Raw genomic sequence first — 21,352 nt, 5'->3', positions numbered from 1 at the left:
GTTTAAGCTAAGTCTGTTTTCATTGAGACACTGTATTGCTTTACTTAGTAAATGTATCAGTGTTTGTGCTATAAAATTTGAAATAAAAGTTTTAAATTAAATCCTAATATATGTGATCATTGTAGAAGTAAAGAAAAATTAGTATGTGCACTGACAGGTTTGAACAGTGTTTATGGTAACTGGGGAGAAATAGTCAAGTAATTGGACACTGTCATGGCTGGTGGGGGGGGTCTTTATAATTTGAGCGAACGCTTAATTGAGTGAATCACTATTTGTCAAACTGAATTAAGGGAAAGCTCAATTAAGCGAATGCTCGCTTAAGTGAAAAGTTTCCTAGGGAAAAAGAATAGTTGCCCACCCACCGATTGTAACAAACAAAACAAAAAATTAAAACTCTGAAAAGTGAGGGGCTTTGCCCCTCACCCCCAACTAAAAAAAATGTGCTTAATTGAGCTTTCACTTAATTCAGTTCAACAAATAGGGATTTGCTCAATTAAGCATTCACTCAAATTATATAGACCCCACCCCCACAGCCATTACAGTGTCACATTACTTGGCTAAAATTAAATCCAATTGTTGGATATGCTTGGTTAGGTACATACCAAAGGGGGCACTGTACTCAATGATAGGTTTGATGAATGCTGAATACAGTAGAACAATGACTTCCTTGGACCTAGATGCCATACTTTTGTTTATAAGTTGCATAGCATAGAATGATTTCCTCACTACTGTAGACACATGATGGTCAAAGGCTGGATTACTGTCTATGCGTGTTTCCCTAACTACTGTGTCATCTCTAAGGGGTGTGTTGTCAATATGATAGTAACCAGGGGTAGATGACTTTCTAAAGGATACTATTATGCATTTTATGGCATTTAGTTTTAGTCCATGGCTCTGACACCAGTTGTTTGTCTGTGTCAGCCCTTCCTGGAGAACATTTGTGTCAGTGATGGATTCAAAGGCAGCTTCTAATTTGCAATCATCTGCACATTTAGTCAGCCAGAGGTCATCGATATTGACCTTGACTTCAGAGACGTAAATGCCAAAAGGAGCGGTCCCAGGACCAATTCCTAAGGGACTCCACTTGTGACTGACCTCTTTATAGAAGTTGACTCCCCAATTCTAACTTCCTGGGTCCTGTTTGTGAGCCAGTTAGCTATCCACCGAGTGACATAAGGGTTTGTACCTAACCTCTTCAGTGTGTCAACAATGCCTGAGTGGGGTATTGTGTCAAATGCCTTGGCCAGGTCAAAGTAGGCAGTGTGAACCATTTTGCCAACATTCATTCCTTTGGCGACCTTCTCAAAGAGGTTTGTCAGGTTGAGTAGGCACGACCTGCCCTTGACGAAACCAAATTGGGTTGGGTCCAGTGTCTGGAAGTTTACTATATCATTACTGATCATTCCCTTGATAATTCTTTCCATGGCTTTGTATATGAGACTAGTGAGACTTTTATAGGTCTGTAGATGACCCACAGTGATTAAGAAAGGATATCTCAATAATTCTCTTCATTAAAAATATTGAAAACTGATTGACTGGACCATATTAAGTATGCAAGACTGGAGAACTGGATAGTAAACTACTAATAATATTAGTATTATAACTACTACTACTACTACTATTACCAATTCTACTACTACTACATATAGAAAACACAGAAAAATGTTTTATCAGTGACTGCATCTGTACTTTAAATATACTGGTTTATTGATGATAGCGAATATAAAAGAGAATGTTGTATTTATAAATATGTATGCAACATGTACGGACAATATTTTGATATATCGGCTCTGTGGCAGTGCCACTTTGCTGAAGTGCTGAGAAACTGATAGCAGTGATTGGAGAAGAGAGCACAAGAGAAGCCTCTAACTCTGTACCAGGATGCATAACACTTGACACTCAGTAATTGTGCTGTTAATGGATGTCTATAAACAAACACAGCAATGACTTCAGATTCAGATTAGTCATCCGTATCAGAAGTGAGCTGTGTAACAAAAACATATCAGCATTTGTTAAAATGCAATGCTTTACATCTGTAAAACAACCATAATATTTAACTACCAAAAAATGTTATCACTGTCAGAAAAAAAACTCAGAGATTCTATGGCTATCTCAGCTTAATTACTATTATCATAGCTTTGCATGCTTCTTTGCCAAAACAAAAACCTGCTGCTATACATTAAAAAAATAACACAAATGTACTTTTCATAATGCTACTGTACCCTTCATTTACCTCTCCAGCCACAAAAATGCCTACTTTCATATAATTTAAACAAAAGTTGGTACACTACAATGATTCAGAGAGCACTTTTTCTTAGTACAGAACTTCCATTTATAAAAGTGTCATCAGTCTTTACAAACTTTGAAAGATACTCACTGGCATGCATTTGTCTTGTGTACTTTGTCACTAACTTGAAAGAGTGCTGCAAAGACTGTTAAAATGTCACAGAATGCTTTCATGGTCTGCAGTTAGAGAAAAGCCAAGCAAGATGGATACAAACTCAAACAGATCATACAAGACACATTAAAAAGAAAAGAGATGTCATCAGACATGGCAAGGAAGCCAGATAGTTTCTTTGTGGAAATAGTACTCTGATACAAATTACTATTTCCATATGGGCACTGCATAGATTTTGAATCACAGGGTAATGTTAACTCACCTGAGAACGACATTTAAATTGCACCATCTTCTTTTATCAATGCGATCCATCCATGTTTGAAACTCTGTGATGCATGTATCAAGGAGATTTAAATAAAATGACTCATTGCACTTTGGTTGCAGCCATTTGGAGCGCAATTCTATAAAAGAAATAAACTGGTTAAATACAGTGAACTGCATGAGTCATTTGCTTACTTGCTACATGCAGTCAGTTGTTCTCAAAACATTCAACCTCTTCACTTAGAAATCAGGGAGAAAATGATAGTAATCATGGGCAAATGCAAAAAAAATAAAAAATCAGGGAACAGAATACTTTTTGACCATTGGCATTCTTCACTTGAAGTCCTGATAACATAAGAGCATCTGTATTAATGTGCATTTGATCTGTTTGTTGGTATTCGTAATATTCCAAAACAAAACCGTGGAAGAAACTTCTCTGTGTGGAAAATTTTCAATCCATATATATCTAGTTAATCACTGTATATTAATCAGATCAAATAATAGTAGTAGAAGTACCGAACTTAAACTCGTCCTAAGTCAAAAAATAATAAAAAAATATATATATAATTTGAAATATTATAGAGCATTACTAAGTATTCAAAAGTAATCCAAGCAGGGTTAATAAATTAAGTTAATAAAGGATCTTCGACTGGAAACAGACTGTCTACTCTGTTTGGATTACTTTTGAATACTTAGTAATATACAGTGATTAACTATATGTGGATTGAAATTCTTCCACACAGAGAAGTTTCTTACACTGTTTTGTTTTTGGACCCACTATACTGATTTAGTGGGTTGTTTGAGACTTCGGGGATACCACAGAAATTACTTGTTTATTTGTAATATTCCAATGTAATGTGTATTCCATGAATAATATACATATGACAGTGATGCTGTTTTGATTACGTTTTATTTTATTAATTAGTATTTCAAAGATAAATATACAGCTATCACTCTGTAAATACTGCATATATGAATGTATTCAAATGTTGCAGTTACTACTGATGAAGATGCACAATTTTCTTCATTGTTAAAGTAATCCCAGTACACACCTATATGCATATTCATTTCTTTGTCTATAAACTAGCTCCATCCAGCTGAAGTTCTCAGTCAACAAGAAATGAAACAAGCAAATAAATAAACATGTAAATAAATAAAAGAGTAAGGATACAAATTTCCATTGGCTGAAACTAAAAGTTTACAAAATAACAGTGAGAAAAAAATTTAAGTACACAGCTTGAGGAACATATGATATAAATGTCTTTAAATAGCAGACTTCATGTCCCCTCACAATGAAAGAAAACAAGCCTTCTTCAGTAAATTAGCAGGTCCCTTGACGTGCATTAAGTAATAACGTGATTTAAGAGATATATTTCAACCAGTGCATGTGAGTGCTAGGACAGGATATAATTACCTTATGGCTTTACTATGGGACCAAAAACACCAAGACCCCCAAGCCTTCAAAATGCTGAAAACTAATTCCCAAAACACAAAATGGCAAAAAAGTAAACTGCAAGTGTGTTTTGCAAGGGCAAGTTTCCCTACACCCCTGATGTGGAAGGGAAGTTCCTCACAACTCTCATACTTATATATACCAATTCTACAGTTGCATCAACTCAAAGGGAGAAATCTTTCAAAACAAGGCAATCACTGCATACTTAAAAATCCTGTGGAAACAATGAGCTCTATTATGTTCCTCAGTGTTTTGTGGTTCGATTCTCAGCAACAGCGTCTTCTGCGTGGAGACATGCGTGAATGAGCGTACCTTCGTTGAAGGTTGTGCAATAGGGCTGGTAACTCAGCACGTAAAAATCAACTACCAATCATTAGCGGACCGGAGTTCCACTGTGGCGACCCCTAACCGGGAAAAGCCGAAAGATACAAGTGTTTTGTGCAATGGGCAATTAATACTCAGGGAATTTTATCTAGGCCACCTGTACATATAACTTACCTTTTCATATCTCCCAAAATTAAATCAATGTGAAAATACTGTTAAAGTGTATGTTAGCAGATCCATTTATTACCTCAGTCAACCAAGACTGATACAAGCTTCTAGCAGTTTAGATGTGAAAGTTAAGCAGATTGATGCAAGTGAATACAACTGAGAGAGCCTCCAAAAAAAACAAACACTGATAATAAGAATATTTTAGGCAAGCAAATAGTAATCTGGTAAAAATGTGTCTGTAGCTTACATTGGAAATAACAGTCAACCATACAGCATTTGTGTTACTGGTATTGCAATGTATGTGTGTCACAAAATTAGTTCCTATTGGCAATGAAAAATATCAGTAGTACAAACGTTGCAAACTTGAAGCAATATTGCTGCTGTCTCATCTATTAAGGCAGTAAAGAGTATCATAAAGTAACCATTTGAAATATCTGGACCTGCTAGAGTGAGTCCTGAAATGTAGAGACTGAATGGCCAAAAGAAAGGAGTTACATAGACTGGGAGAAGGCGCCAGAAGCAGCAAGTCATCTAGATAAGGAAAAATCTAAATGCCTTGGAGCCTGTAGAAAGCAATCACAAGAGCTAAACAGTTTGGGAATACCTTTGGGGCAGTAGAGAGGCCAAAGTGCAAAGCAGAGAACTGAAAATGAAAGGAAAAAAACAGAGAAACATAAAAACTTCTTGAAAAGAATGTGAATAGGAATATGAAGGTAAGGAGCCTTCAGATCCAAAAACAGCACAATAGAAAAAACATCCACAACAGGGCACTTATCTGATGGCTAAGTATCCAGCACAGCAACAAGGCATTCGGACAAATGAGCAATAATGGCATTCAGACTCACAGTAAAGAAGTTCTGGGTAACTGCGTCCATATGTCAATTTTAAGCCTTACATTCTATGAGGGAGCATGTGTGATGTACGACGCATACAAGATCATTAGGCTTTGGTATACTGGCTGAACATCGGGCTGCCCTGTGCTGGAGATCCCTAACATTAAGAATACTGTAACAGTGAAGAGAGGGACATCTACTGTTGTGGTAGGATTTTACACAACTGCACAATCTAGTAATAAAATCAGAAAAGTACTATAGGATTTATTGGAGGAAAGCAGAAAACAAGATGTAAGTAACTAGTCAGAAACCAGTTTCTGTTCAGTAAGAAATGAAATATGAAGAAAATGTATGTGCCTGTACTACAGATGTCATAACAGGGTTTTCTGGTATCTTGATAAAGTCAGTATTCTTACAACTGGCATGGATTTATACAAAAATCATATAAAATAAACCATTTATTACTACTGTTTATGTACTCTGTAAACTGTTAGCTGCAGTAAACAGAAGCTTTCCTATCTGTCAAAATGGCTCCCTATTGTCTGCACTTGTAACACCAAGTGCCAAAAGACCGAAAAAAAGACCAAAAACTTCAGAAGAAGAGTGAATCTTGAAAATTGTTCTTCTCTGTTAAACTTAGTTTTTTTTTTTTGTAGTGGGAAGCTCCCCTGCCCCCTCCACACAACCCCCAAACTTATATACACCAACTCCAAGATTGCCATAACTCAGAGAAAAGGGAATATTCTGATAAATGGCCATCTTTAACTTGGTATTTACAAGTCCATTTTTTTTCAGCAACTTAGTCTCTGTATTTTGGAATTTCCTCATACAGGTCCTGAAATTTCATATGGTTACCTGTCCTGCATGAAGCCCATGTCCGCATTCATATTATTATTAATTATGATGAAATTTCTAATAAACTTGATTTTAACTAATTGTCTCTCTTAAAGACTAGGAGTGCCTATTGTTATTGAGCTGTTGGGCTCCAGCCTCTCCATTTATTGCTTAATATTATTTAATTATGTTTTATAAGTTTGGTTTGATCATTAATGAGCACCTTGAATGAACTCATTATCTCAGAGTCAGTCATGCTAGCTGCCTATTGATTACTCTACACTCATGCCAAGATTATGCACATTTAAGTCTGTCTACAACTATGGTGTTATAAGCATGCATTATCCACTGCCATGTTTAAAAAACATACCTTGTGATGACTAATTGCTGTTGTGATGTACAACAGTGCATAATAACACTTTTCATGCTGGAATGCAGGCTGTTACACCTACTTTTATCTCCTGTGCCTGCTAATACCAACATCAAATGCCAATGTCGGAGTCATTTGGATTGCAGTGTTTATCAGCTTGAAAATGCAAAGTATGGGACTGGCTTGTTTTCCAGTTAAGTGGGTGCCCTCCCCAGTTGCCTCCCCCCTCGCTGTAATCAAGCATGATTAGTTAGGGTTCCTGAGCTGAGCAACCACTAGTAGGATCGCAGAGCTTTAGGAAGAGGCACATAATTTCAAATAAAAACAGTGCTCAAAGTGTTTTCTCACAAGCCATGTAACACCGGAGTATGAGGGTAGTACCTACCTCAGCCAAGTAACACCCAAGTATGGGAAGGCAGCATCTACCTCAGCCAAGTAACAGCTGAGTATGGGAAAGGGATGTCTGCCTCCTACTAGCTGCACTTGTTGGAAAGGACAATACCAGATGAATTGAAAAGAAAATAGGTAAAAAACCCACTGAGTTATTTAGCTGTCAAATGCTGCTGGGACCCCTGACAGAAGCACCTTCTCCCAGACGGCTATTTAGGTCTTGATACAGGAGAGTAACTCATTGTCACTGAGTTCTAGTACAGCAAAAAACAGACACGTGTTAGCACATGACTTCTCTGAACTTCTGATTCCTCGATGGCAAGTTTGTATACAACATACCCTAACAAAATTCCATACATAATACCTTGCAGCCACATATGAATTAATGAGTGCCACTTATTACCCACAGTCATATCAGTGCACCATTCACAATGAAGTCTTTGTAGATGTAGTGGCAACTGAATTGCATGTCAACATCTAAGAACCAGGAAAGTGCAGGAAATAAAACTACCAACTGGAAAAAAAAAATTCTTCCTCTTCTGTAAACATTCAGATACTTGTTTCTGAACCAGATTTGCTGGTTCTACTAGTAACAAAACCTGAAGATTAATTTGACAAGCTGGTTCTACTAGCAACAAAACCTGAAGATTAATTTAACAAGCTGGTTCTACTAGTAACAAAACCTGAAGATTAATTTAACAAGCTGGTTCTACTAGTAACAGCTGAAGATTAATTTAACAATCTGTCCAGACTGTGATGTCACTTGACAGCAGTCTAGCCATAACAGTGCAGTATCTTTTTTGGAGAAGAAGCCATGAACTCTAGAGATATCTAGATATTGTCAATATTGTGTGAGTTAGAAGAGAGGTGCTACTCAATTGTAACTATGAAATTACTGTATTATTGATAGCCACTGTTTTCCATATATCTGATATCCCCACCATTGGGTACAAAAGGGCACCATGAGCCCACGTGGGAGTCTATAGATAAGAAACCTTTGCCATCCTGGTGTGATGAGGCTATTTCTGGCATACTCAATCACTGCAAAATATTCAATAAATATGTCCATCTTTAGCAGTGAATGGTTTTGTTGAGAAAATAATGCCTTTCATTACACTTTGCTCCATCCTGGTCAACATATAGATTTCCTTCCTTCTTTCTTATTGAATTCTTATCCTGTGTTTACTTTTAGATTTTTTTTTTCTCTGAAGAGGGCATAGTTTTCAAGTGTCTCTGAATTTGCAGAAAGTTTATTTTGCCTCAAATTTTTGTCTATTCCTCATAAAATGTTGATTGACTGCAATCCTTAGCAATTTAGTAAAAACAGTCAGTAATGTTGGACATAGAGTTTTCTACTTCTTATTCTTTAGAAAATGCATGCTGACGCAAAACCTGTTGTTCTATTAACTTTCCAAGTGAATTAGAGTTAATATTTAAATATTGTCCCTGACAGTGAAATCTTTTACCAAAACATGAATTTCTACAAGACAGGCTATACTCTTAAAATACAAATGGCCTGTACTCACTTTGCTGTCCGATTTAAAGCACATATATGTAAGTTTAGTTGTTTCTGTTTGAGAATATATATGGGGATGTTTCAGTCATAGCATCATTGTTTTCTACAACTCAACTTTGCTTTGAAGTTACCTGCTCCTGTAAAGGAGTACAGAGATCTCCTTCAGAATCATAACTGATGTTCAATGCAAAATAATCAGACTAAGAAAATGTATCATCGGGCTTACTAGAAGGCTATGTAGTATTTTATCTAAAAAGGTGAACAATCTACATGAAAATCATACCTTCATCACTTACTGTATCTGCACCTTAATAATAATTTCACTAATATAATGCAGGTTTTATTAATCCCCTAGATTACTAGACATATAATTCCAGTGTGGGTATTTACCCATGGTTACCCTAGACATGGGTAAATCTGGTGATAACCACACCCAATCGTGGGCTATTGCTCTTATACAACATTATTTAAGAAATAAATTGCTTGCCTTTCTTAAATAATGTGATTGTATAACAGAATGTAAGTGTTCTTCCCCCTTTTTGTCTTGAAACCTTATGTACTGCTGATGCATATGGAACGTACATCTGCACACTTACATAGTACATCAGTTCACTACAAGAGGCAAACTGGCAAAAGCTGTGTCTCCATAGCACTGTCTCTGACTCTCTCTCTCTTTTCTTATTACTAGGTTATGTTCCAGATGTTTTATTGAAAAATAAGAAGAAAACTATAATGTCTGACATTATTGAAGAGAAACTTCATTCATAGGTGTGTACTAGGCTAATGACCACTTGGGCCTTTTTAAGCCTAGCCATGCATCCCAAATCTCTTACAAGTTCTGGTAGCCCTTGGTAAGTGTAAACAGGCACTTGGGTGATGAAACATTTACAAGCAAAGGCGTGGGAGATGAACCTTTTACATGTTGCCTTTGTCCATTATAGACATAGGTGCCAAAGCAGGGATGAATTTCCTATTTCCCATCCAATTGTCCAAGTTGCTCTTGAATTAGGTCCATGCTTCACATGGATGGGGAGCCTGTTCCAGAGAAGGGGTAGTCTATGGTGTACATGCCTGTCTCTCCTGCGGGTCCTATTTATATCACAGGCAAGATTTAAGTGCTTTAAGTTTTTAGAACATGTAATTCTGGTGCTGTTTGTTTTGCAAATATGCAGGAGGTCCATCAAACTGCATTCTGATGATGCCTTGTATGCCAGGCATGTATCTCCCGTCAGGAACAGAATAAAGGGCTAGAGCTTTGAGGCATTCTGCACAGGACATGTTATTTATGCCCTGTATTCATTTACTGTATAATCTCTGTGGAAGTTCAAATTGTTGGATGTGCCTGGTTAGGTATATACCAAAGGGGACACTGTACTCAGTAACAGGTCTGAAAAATGATGAATACATTGGAACAACAACCTCCTTGAACCTGGATGCAATACCTTTATTTATAATTTGCACAACATAGAATGATATCCTCACTACCACAGATACATAATGGTTAAAGACTACTCACATCCCCAAGTCCTTGACTACTGAATCAAATATTAGGGGTATGTTGTCAATATGATAGTCATCAGGGGTGGCTGCCATCCCAAAGGATACTATTTTGCATTTCTTGGCATTTAGTTTTAGTCCATGGCTCTGACAGCAGTTATTTGTCTGTATCAGCCCTTTGTGAAGAACATTAGTGTCAGTGGGGGATTCTATGATGCCTCCTAATTTACAATCATCTGCAAATTTGGTCATCCAGAAGCCCTTGGTGATGACTTTGACTTCAGAGAAGTAGATGTCAGAAAGGAGAAAGTCACAGGATCAATCCCTGAGGGGATTCCACTAGAGGCTGACCTCTTCATAGAGGGGGAAAAGTCTAATTTTCTGGGTCCTGTCTTTGAGACAGCCAGCTTATCCACCAGGTGACATAAGGCTTTATGCCTAACCTCTTGAGTTTGTCAACAATGCCTGAGTTGGGTATTGTGTCAAATGCCTTGGTCTTGTCAAGGTAGGCATTGTGAACTGTTTTACCCTCCTCCATTGCTTTGGTGACCTTTTCAAAGAAGTCCACCAGAATGAGTAGGCATGACTTATCCTTGACAAAACTAAACTGGTTTGGGTCCAGTGTCTGGAGGTTTCCTATATCATTACTGACCATTTCCATGGTTTTGAATATGAGACTAGTGAGACTTATGAGTCTGTAGATGGCCCACCTTCATGTAAAGGTATGATGAACGCCATTCTCCATTCATGAGGCATCATACCTGTTTCAAGGCTACAGTTAAATAGTGATTCTAGAGGCCCCACTAGGCCATGATTCGTGCCAATTAGAAGGCAGCCTGAGATATTGTCAAGGCCTATCGATGCAGTGCTCTTGGCATTAGAGAGTATTGAGAACTTGTTCCCTAGTGATACTGGGGGGAGCTATATTTGATGTTATTTTCTGAGTTGGGGGAGGGGTAAAGTTAGAGATTAATGTGTCTGCCAGTTAGTTTGCTTTATCTTGTAACTCGGTACTCAGTGACAGGTCTGAGAAATACAGTAGAACAGTGGCCTCCTTGGACCTAGATACCTTACCTTAATTTATAAATGAACAATGACGTCTGCACACAGTTGTGTATTGGGGTTATCCTTGGCCTGGGAAGCCAAATATACCAAAAATGTTGCTTTGGTAGACTTTATTTGTCCTCTGAGCTGCTTGTTTAGTTTGTTGAAAGCACTTTTATTGTGCTAGGTGCTACATCTCCTAATTGTTGCCATAATGTTCTTTTTTCTGTTATATAGCCTATTGATGTTGCGATTCCAACAGCGTGGCTTGTTTTTTTAGTTAGTTCTATACTTATTCCTGGTGGGTACAGCTGCCTCTATGCAGGTATTAACATGCTTGTATAGGGTTTTTCTGAACAGTTTGGTGTAAGCAGCAGTGTTCTCAGGGTTCAATAGGGCTTGAAATTTTGCCAGGCTATCACTTAATAGTAGGAAGTTAGCCTTCGAATAGTCCCCCTTAGCTGAGGTTCCAGGATTTATTTTTACTTCAGAGACCATTTTGTGGTCTGACTTCACCTGAATGGACATTACGCTAGGGGGGTGTGCAGGGCTATCTCATATTAATGAGGGCCAGATCCAGTATGTTTCCTCTGGACTGTAAATTGACAATCTGGTCCAGAGAGTTTATGTTTACAAAATCCAAGAATCTCTGGGCCTACACGTTTGTTGTATATGATTCCAAGTTACTAGTGGGGTAATTAAAGTCCCCCACGAATATGGTATTGGATTTGATGGTAAGTGTTTCCAGTAAGTGTAAATACATGTTATAAGTTTACTGGGTCATAGAGGGGGACCTACATAGAAGTAGTATGGGATTTTCTCTGGGGTGATTTCGACGTGGAGAAGCTCAAGTGCATTGTCCTGTTTTGACCAACTATGATGTATAATTATTTTTGATGTAAATTAAGCCTCCTGCATCTTTAGTGTCTGCCTGTCTAGCAGCTGGTCTAAATGTTTGGAAGGCATTACACCCCTGTACTGCTGGGGGGCTGTTTGTGAATTTGAACCATGTTTCGGTGATTGCACATATATCAGTATTTTCTAGGGTGAGGAGAGCTTGTAGTAAGTTGAATTTCCTATTTAGACTCTTGACATTGATTTTCTTGGATTTGATTTGCTATGTCAGAAGTATTGTCAGTTTGGTATTGCCTAAAAAGGGGCACTATAGAGGAAGAAAATGTTTTAGCTAATATTCGAATGCTTAGAGGGGAGATGCACAGACCATCCCTGGAAAATCAGTATGGTCTGTTGATCATCCCCTTCCATGCTGACAAATATGGCACCACCTTAGAATGACAGCAGAAACTAAGCCAATGATTAAAGTCAGTCATCTTTTGTTTGTAGTGTGACATCATCCTTGGAGAAGGTAGAATACCACTCAATGATAAGCTCATATTCTGAGAGTTCCATGATGCCTCCCTTTGTATAGTCTAGGAAGGTATGTCTCATGTCATTTACACCCACATGGACTGTGGCTGAGTCATACTGGTACTTGTGGTCCAATGACCTGAGTGCATGTGTAATGTGGTGGATCCTAGCCCTTGATAAGCAACTGACTGTGACTTTCTCCTTACTTAGCCTGGTGAGAGGGACATCATTGTGTCTCACAATGGTGTATCTAATGACCAGAATGTTGGGTTGTGTGGTGACTTGCCATATGGGCTTAGAAGTAGAGGCTGCATGAGATCTGGCTGTATGTGTTGATGTGGGTGTTGTTCTGAAAGCCTATATTTGAGGCTGCTGAAAACATTTGTTATGTGTGCTTTGTCTAGAGGTCTTTGGTGTTTGGGAAGGTTACATTTAAATGCCTCAGCATATGTGGCCCCATGCTGTGTGTGATGGGTGCAGTGTGTGTACTACTGACAATTTGATTGATATTAGGAATGCTTTTATGTGAGAACTTTGCTTCTGGTGACATTGTGTAATTACATCTCTCAAGTAACTTATCAGTTTGTTTGTGAATTAATAGGTTGTCAGAAAAAAAGACGTAATTTCTACATTGCCTCAGGATGCTCATATCCACTAAGCTGGTAATGGAGATAGTGGGAAAGTTTATCAGTGGCAACAGGCCCTTTTTTATTGATTAAACAGTTGTGGTGAGAATATAGAGCAAAGTCAGAAGTACCTGGTTTGCAACTCTGGAGGCAGTGCTTGTCACTTGGCAAACAAGTTGCCCTGTGTACAACTAGGTATTGGTGACATTTCAAGAGTGCTTTTATAACAAAATGTCAATTCAAGGTGCTTGTGTCTATACAGGGCACTGCCAAACACTTGTGGGGAAACTACTAAAGTAGGCCCTGATGATTTATGGATGAAATATTTAGGGAGATATTCTGAATTTAGGTTAGGCAGTAATTAATCCATAAAAGGAAGAATTCGTTTTGTCAAGAATGATGAGGAGTGGGGGATTCACCTAAATGGCTACTACCTGGCTACTACTAGTACTGGTCTCACCATAGCTTCATGCTGCTGGGATACAGTGCCCTTTACTTCTCTCACCAAAAGCAAAAACGGTAGCACTAATAGCAAGATGAGAAACAGACCACAGGCTCTTTGGTGATCAACAGTCTTGTTCCAGATGATGCAGGGGCCTGTAGACTTGATGTAGCCCTTTGCTGGTATATTACTTGAATAGCAACCAGAGCAGTCAGGAAGGTCTCCGACAGACACTCACTGCCCAATTTGAGATGGTCAGGAATCAATGCCCTGTGATCCTTCTCTCTTCAGGAGCAAAACAGTAGCACATATTCAAAGCTGGCAACTATAAATCAGTTGTCAGGCTTTCTGGTGCTCATCAGTCTTCAAGGAATAATGTCACTACACTACTTCTGTCACTAGGAGCAAAGCAAAAGTACTAATCTCAAGATGACTACAGAGAGGCAGAATGTGGGTTCAGTACTGACTGGTGATCTTGGACCAGATGTTGCAAATTTTAAAAGTAAGACAGAAGAGAAACAAATTTATCCCAGCAATCAGGGTATGTTAAAAGGCAGGAGTGCAATTCAAGCTGCTGTATTCAGCTGTCTTCAGAATATTTTTTCCTGGCGGATCAAAGTCATTATTTGATGCAGAACAGGCTAGGGAGAAAATACAAATGTATGCCCAACAAAAAGTGAGCCATCAAGCAGAATGGGGCTTTGCTTCTCACTCTGGTCAAACAGCATGATGCACAGGAGACACTCCAGGTGCACTTAACCATTGACAAGACGCCTATTCAAATCATAGCTAGCTACTGGCCCCCAAATCAGACTCGATGCCCAATCAGCCTATTTGGACATGTCTGAATCTACCAAGATTCTACCCTTTACCCTAATCCTGGGTGACTTTAATTTCCCAAACATAGATTAGAAGAACTACTCATGCCAGAACACAAATGCCCAGAGATTCCTCAATTTTGTCAATGCAAATGCCTTCAAACAGCTAGTCACTACCCTCACAAGAGGTGATAATATCTTGGACTTGGTATTAACCAACATGAGCAACCACTCCAGCATTCCTGTAGTATCATCCTCTCTGGTAAGATCCGACCATAAAGAGGTCACTTTCAAAGTCACCATCCCCCTCAACCTCCCTCTAGCTAGGATCAGACAAACACTTCTCCAAAGCTGACTACAGCCTCCTGAGGGATGGTTTAAACAGCTTCACAGTCCCACCCCCCTCTGTAGGAACTGGCACCAATATCCAAAACTACACCAAAGCACTATACAAGCATTTATATACATGCATGGAATCAAGAATACTCGACAGAACTAAAGAATCCTCTTCAAGGAAGAGTAAACCTGTCTGGTGGACATCTGCAATAAATATACTCTATAACAAAAGGAAAAAAATTGCTATCCAGGACCAAGAAGGAGCAGGTGCCCAATTAGAAGCAATCTCTCTTTAGCCCAAACAAGCAAATAAGAGCACTAGTGAAATCCTCTAAAACAAACTTCGAGTATAAATTGGCCACATCTGCTTGAGACAATCATAAGGCCTTCTTCACATATGTCTGCAACCTCAAAGGAAGCACCCAAATCTGTTCAGAACTGGTGGTCAAGGACACCACATATACAAATGCTGTAGCTATAGCAAACTTGCTGTCTGACAGAGTCAGTGAAAACTTCACCCTTCTGTCCCCCTCATCAGTAAATCAGGACATCCCCAGTACCTGCCCCCTTCCCCTTATATCTAGGGAACAGGTCATCACTGTTCTCTCAAAGGAAAAAAATACAGCCTCCATGGGACCCAATACCATCCCAGGCTGTATCCCACGTGAACTCAGGCAGGAACCTGCAGCACCATTAGGCTCCCTATTCAACCAAAGCATGAGTACTGGTTTTGACACAGATGAGTGGAGGACAGCCACTGTCATCCATTTACACAAAGGTGAAAAGTCCACCGATCCAGGAAATTATAGACCCATCAGCCTAACTAGCCTGATCTGCAAGGCCATGGAATGGACCTCATTAACAAGGACATTGGCAACCTCCAAACACTTGATCCCACACAGTTTGGCTTCGTCAAGGGGAGGTTATGTCTGCTAAATTTGGTTGACTTCTTTGAGACAGTCACCAAAGCCATGGACAAGGGGAAGATGGTGGACACCACCTACCTTGACCTGGCCAAAGCCTTTGACACTATTCCCCACTTGGGCATAAAGATAAACTCTCCCATCTAGGCAACAATCCATATGTTACCAGATGGGTAGCAAACTGGCTCACTGATAGAACCTACCTAATCAAAATAGGGGAAGCCACCTCACGCAGTAGACTCATAACAAGCAGTGTACCCCAGGGTTCGGTCTTGGAGCCTCTGTTATTTGGGATGTACTTTTCTGAGGTACAGCCCTAAACCAGTGGGCTATGGCTGACCAAGTTTGTAGATGACTGTAAGCTGGGTGCTGTCATCAATTCCCCTAGTGATGTGGACATCCTCCAAGAGGGTCTCACTATGACAAATGACTGGTGCCAGAAACATGGCCTCAAGCTGAATACCAAAAAATGCATCATCATCCCTTTTGGGGAGAGTGATGCCCCCACAAATTATCACATTAATAACAATGTCCTAAGCACACAGTCAGTCATGAGGGATTTTGGCACTCAGGTTGATAGCAACCTGACTTTTGACCACCATGTTGCTTTCATTGTACAGAAAGCCTTTTACATGACCCACCTCATAAGTAAGGTAGCTCATCCAGGGACAAGGAGGTCATAACATCCCTATATTCTTCCCTTATAGGGCCCATTATTGAGCACAATGCCCCTTTCAGCATGTACCTTACAAAGCATATGCAGCACCTGGAGAGAACACAGTGGTTCCTCACCAGGAGAATCCAGGGCCTCAAACATCTACCATACACAGATAAGCTAAAACCCTATCCCTCTACACTCATACAGACTCCTCAGAGGTGACGTTTGTCTGGCATACAAAGTGATCACAGACCCCACCTTGATGGGACTGCTGCATATCCACAAGTCAAGCTCCACTCAAGTAACTCGCATGTGCAGCCTCAACCTGGCCTGTGATATCAACAGGACTTGTTGGCAGGATAGATCTGTGTCCCATAGACTCCCCCATCTATGGAATAGACTCCCTCTGCATGTCAAGCAGAGTACCTCTTTACCCCTTTTTAAGCGCAACCTGGATAACTGGATGGGAAACAGGAAATATACCCCTGGGATTCCACCTGTGTCCCTGCTGGACAGGGACATCAGTTGCTGATTTGTCTAAACATGGGTTGAATTCTTGGCTAGGCTTATAAGGGCCTCAGGGCCAATAGCCTAGTAACCTCCTACGATCCTAATAAAGCTCATTGAGAGACTTTGCCAGTGAAACCTTTTCCACTGTTCTAAAAGAAAATTCTTGAGAGAGAGAGAAAATCAGAGGAGTTAACTACAAGAATCAGGAGTAGCTTGGAAATGAACTGGAATCTGGAGCTGGAAGATGGAGATGAACAGGAAAAAGACCAGCAAAATGGAAATTAGTGACTAAATATGAGACTGCAAAACATCACTCACATTTGTGAAATACAGCTGTATAAGAAAAAGTGGAAAGAGTGGACTTTTGTTGAGTTTGTTAAACTTGCAAGAAATTGAAAAGCATTTGCCTCATTTCATGTCATTAAAATATGGAAGAACACTGAGGGTCAGGAAAGATGAGGACAAACATAACTAAATAAAAACAATTTATGTTCTTAACAGTATTTCTATGAAACATTTCAAGATATAAACTGTATGTTTTATAGTAAAGCATTTTAGTTGTTTATGTATGTGGTAAAGATACTAAAGTAAACAGAAGCTTTTTCCCCCCTCTTTTGTTTGTCTTTTTTAGTACTGAGAAGTAGGCATTACAACGGAAAAAAAGGCTAGAAAAAGCATGTTTAAGTTAATGGGCTATAACCTTAGGTTGTTGAGGTAGGGGATGGGGTATAAAAGTACACAGATCATAACATATATCTAGAGCTGGTATGCTTTCTCTTACGTTTGTATAGGTGAATGTCTGAATTAAGACACTTAGCTTACTCTAATATCAAGATTTAAGTGGAAACATGTAAATAAGAGGACAATGAATATAATGAAAAGTTTTCCTTTAGTAATAAATGTTTCTGTTTGTCTTTAGAAGCCTACAGCTGTGGGCCACATTTTTTATGTTACGTTTCTTTGGAGACAAGCTGACAATAGGGAAATAAAAAGCCAGGTCACTGGTTTCTTCAAGGCTAAAAAAATTAATGTTTTCTGAAAGCATGCATTTATTTCAGATTTGAGAGAAGAATAAAAGTAAAAAGAACAGATGCCAATTAGTGAAAGTAGAAGCACAGGCAATAATGTCTCTTAGCATGGATAACCCCAGTTGTAGGTTAACTGAGACTTGTGTTTGCAGCTGTCAATTTAGGACAAATGTTCCTACTAGGAGGATTAAACTTCATTATTTGAAGAGGCACACAGTGTTATGCATTAGTATTAAGAGGTTATGGGAGTGTCCTGTGGTATTTTTTTTTACTTTATTTTTTTGAGGGTTTTGATTAAAACAAAAGTCCTGCCTTGTAAAATGTGACATAGGTTCCAATGTTGATGATAAAAAAAAGTATAAAGGATTAACCTGCCAAGCATTAATTGGTGGATTTACTACAAAAGCCAGAAATACATATTTGAAAAAGTTATCATACATAATAGGTGGTTAAATGACTTTGTATCATAATGGCAACATTTTCCATATTATTTTGTAATGTAAAAATATTTAATTATATTAAGAAATGCAGAGTGCAACTTGCAATGCTATGGGAAACACATTTGAAAAGGTCTGACCGTGAATTTGATTAAGAAAAAAATCAGGATTGATATTCAGCAGAACATCAGGGACAAAGTAAAAGGGGTGCACTTAGAGTAAATACCAGTGGAGAAGAGTAAAAAATCGATAATGACAGATTTGTGGTAGTAAGGGGTTACTGACTAGGGATGAGGATTACACTGGCATGTATTCATATCCCACCTAAAACTGCTATTATGGAGCTTAATTTTTTGGGAGAACTAATCAGCTTTCAGACGAGTATATTACTTATAGGTCAGGACTGGAATTTGAATTGCAACAATGAACATGCATCTTTGTGGCCTAGAAGGGAAAATATAGCAAAAGAGGGTAGATTTCTGAAGAAATTTATCAAAATATTTTTTCCAGAAGATTTGAATTCAGTAGTAGGAACTCAGAAAGAATTTATACATTATTCCCCAATGTATAATAACTTAGTCTAGACAGAAGTTATATTTCACAGGAACACATGCATTTAATTGAAAACTTTGAAACACATCCAATAACTATTTGAAATCATGCACCAATCATTACTAAGATAAAAGTGCAGATGAAGTAAAGATGAAACACTGGCTTCCCCACCTACCTGACACACTGGCTTCCCCACCTACCTGTTAAAAAACAGAGGAATTTAAGGAATGGGTAGTAGAAATTATTTAAGAGTTATTAGAGAAGACAGCAAATACTCCAGAAGTTATAGCTAGTAAGTGAAATAAAATGAAAGTGAAATTTAAAAATAGGGTAGAAATAAAAAAAATAGGATATGGTTAAGAAGTAATGAGAATTATTTAGAGGGGTTGACAAAGGACAAAGTATTGCAGAATAAGGGGAATCTCACAAAATAGATGATGTACAATTGCTCAGTCCTGAAGAGAAAATAAGTGAATATCTGGATAATATGCATGAGTTTAGAAAGACTGCTGTTAAGCAACTATCTTTTGATAAAACTCCAGAGCATGAACACTTTTGGAATAACAACTTAGGTAACAGAAAGTCGAAAGGGTTGTTGTCAAACTTAGGGAGCCTATAACAAGAAAAATAACCAGAGATCCTGTAGAGGTATAAGAGATATTTTGGAAATTTTATGAAAATTTGTGTAAAGCAGAGAAAAGGGGAAATCAAGAAATAAAGCACAAAAGAAAATATTTATGGAAGACTTAAATATGCCAAGGTTAGAGGTAAATGAGGCTCAACATTTAACACTTAAGATAGGAGGAGATGAAAAAATAATGTATACCCAGTCTGCAGGAAAGTCTCCAGGAATATATGGTATTCCAGTGAAAGTTTGGAATTTGCAAGGGAAGAAAGTGATAAAGATTTGGAAAGTTTTGTTTAACAGTATTTTAGAAGGAGGGGATGCACAAATGTTCTGGAAAAAGCTGTGGTGGCTGTAATAACCAAAGACGATAAAGACTCATCAGATCCAACATCATGTAGGCCCATTTCGATTTTAATCCATGAGTAGAAAGTCTTTATGTCTATAATTTCTAAAAGAATGGCAAAAGAATTGGATCAATGTGGTTCTGTGATGTGCAGACAAACATTTGCAATATTAATAGAACAAAGATGTTCCAGAGGGAAGCAGGATCTAAGAAAATACCACTGTTGTTGGTGAGTCGTAATGCAGAAAAAGCATTCAACAGAGTAAGCTTGAGTTTTATGAGTTGGGCAATGAACGAATTTGCATTTCCTGATACAATAATAATATATGAGGGATCAGAGGCAAAAATAAAAGTGGGAGGGTTCCTGTCTGACATACTGTGTCTGAACAGATGAACCAGGAAGGGGTGTCCTCTTTCCTCTTTGTTATTTGCATTATATTTAGAACCATTAGCAAAGAAAATAAGGAACTCAGAAATTCAAGGATATAATCAGTATGGTGTTCAAGAAAAGCTGACATTATTTGCAGGTGATATTATTTTGTACCTTATAAAACCAGAAAAGGACATCCTGTTTTTTGAGCAGATATAAAAGTAAAGAAGATAAACCAAAGGCTATAGCTGTATACTATGTACACACACATGAATCAATCCAGCAATACGCATATTTATGGGAACATGATAAAATTAAGTATTTAAGAATATGGGTTAAAAAAAGATTCTATTATGGAAGCTAAGGATATGTGGGAAGAGACTAAACAAAAGATAATACAAAAAGAGAGAAACTGTAAGCTGTTGTCTATGAGTATGGCATATAGCAAGATACAAGCAGTAACAATTTTATTAGTCCTTTTAGTTTTATGCACAGGTCAGGCATTTTTATCAAGCAGAGGCAATGTTGTGAATAGCAATTAATAAAAAAAAACTGAAGGATTTTATCTGGGAAGGGAAGAGAGTAAGAGTCAGGCAGGATAAGTTGATCCAGTAGAACAAGGTTTAGGTTTACCTGATTTGAATGGATATTTTAGAACTACACAGTTAAGGCTGTTATGCATAATACAAGCAGAAAGCTACAATTCAAACTGGAAGGGGATGATGATGGGGGGGTGAGATTCAAGAAAAGAGTGGAATTTTGTATGAAGACCCTTAAAGAGAATAACAGCAGTGATACAGACTATTATATTCATAAATTAACAAAGTTTACTAAGAACTAAGTCAAGATGGGAGTGGAGAAAGCAGATTTTGCCGATATGGATGACTACATTTAGGGGTACACAGAATAGGAAAGAGGGAGCTGGAATTTACTGGAGGAAGCTGGCAAAAGGAATCAAGGTATTGGAAATAAATAATTACAGATGGAAAGGTAATAGAATGGGATGAGGCCAAGAAGACCTTTGGACTGCAGGCTAGAGATTGCCTTCCCTAACAGGGACTGATATCAGAGTATAGGTAAAGAGAAAGGGATAAGAGTATCCTACCTGCATTAGTTGAGTTTTTAATTGAGTCTAGTATAGAAGTTGCTGTTAAATAAGGTATAATTAGTAGGGCATATAATATATTGTACAATAACTATAGGAATCAATCAGATGAGGTCAGAA

At 38.3% G+C, this 21,352-nt stretch overlaps 1 protein-coding gene across 1 annotated transcript in view; it reads right to left on the bottom strand.

Annotated features, from left to right (window-relative positions):
* The window catches only part of LOC122787785 (receptor activity-modifying protein 3-like), a 343,166-nt gene that overhangs the window by 84,509 nt on the left and 237,305 nt on the right, over window positions 1–21,352 (bottom strand). The window contains exon 3 of the mRNA XM_044054681.1: window positions 2,661–2,799. Coding sequence (XP_043910616.1) covers window positions 2,661–2,799 — 139 coding nt within the window. The remainder of the gene's footprint in view (window positions 1–2,660; window positions 2,800–21,352) is intronic.

Source organism: Protopterus annectens, chromosome 13.part0 (assembly GCF_019279795.1).
Source record: "Protopterus annectens isolate FY-2018-M chromosome 13.part0, PAN1.0, whole genome shotgun sequence".
NCBI lineage: Eukaryota > Metazoa > Chordata > Ceratodontiformes > Protopteridae > Protopterus > Protopterus annectens.
This window is presented reverse-complemented; position numbering and strand designations above follow the sequence as displayed.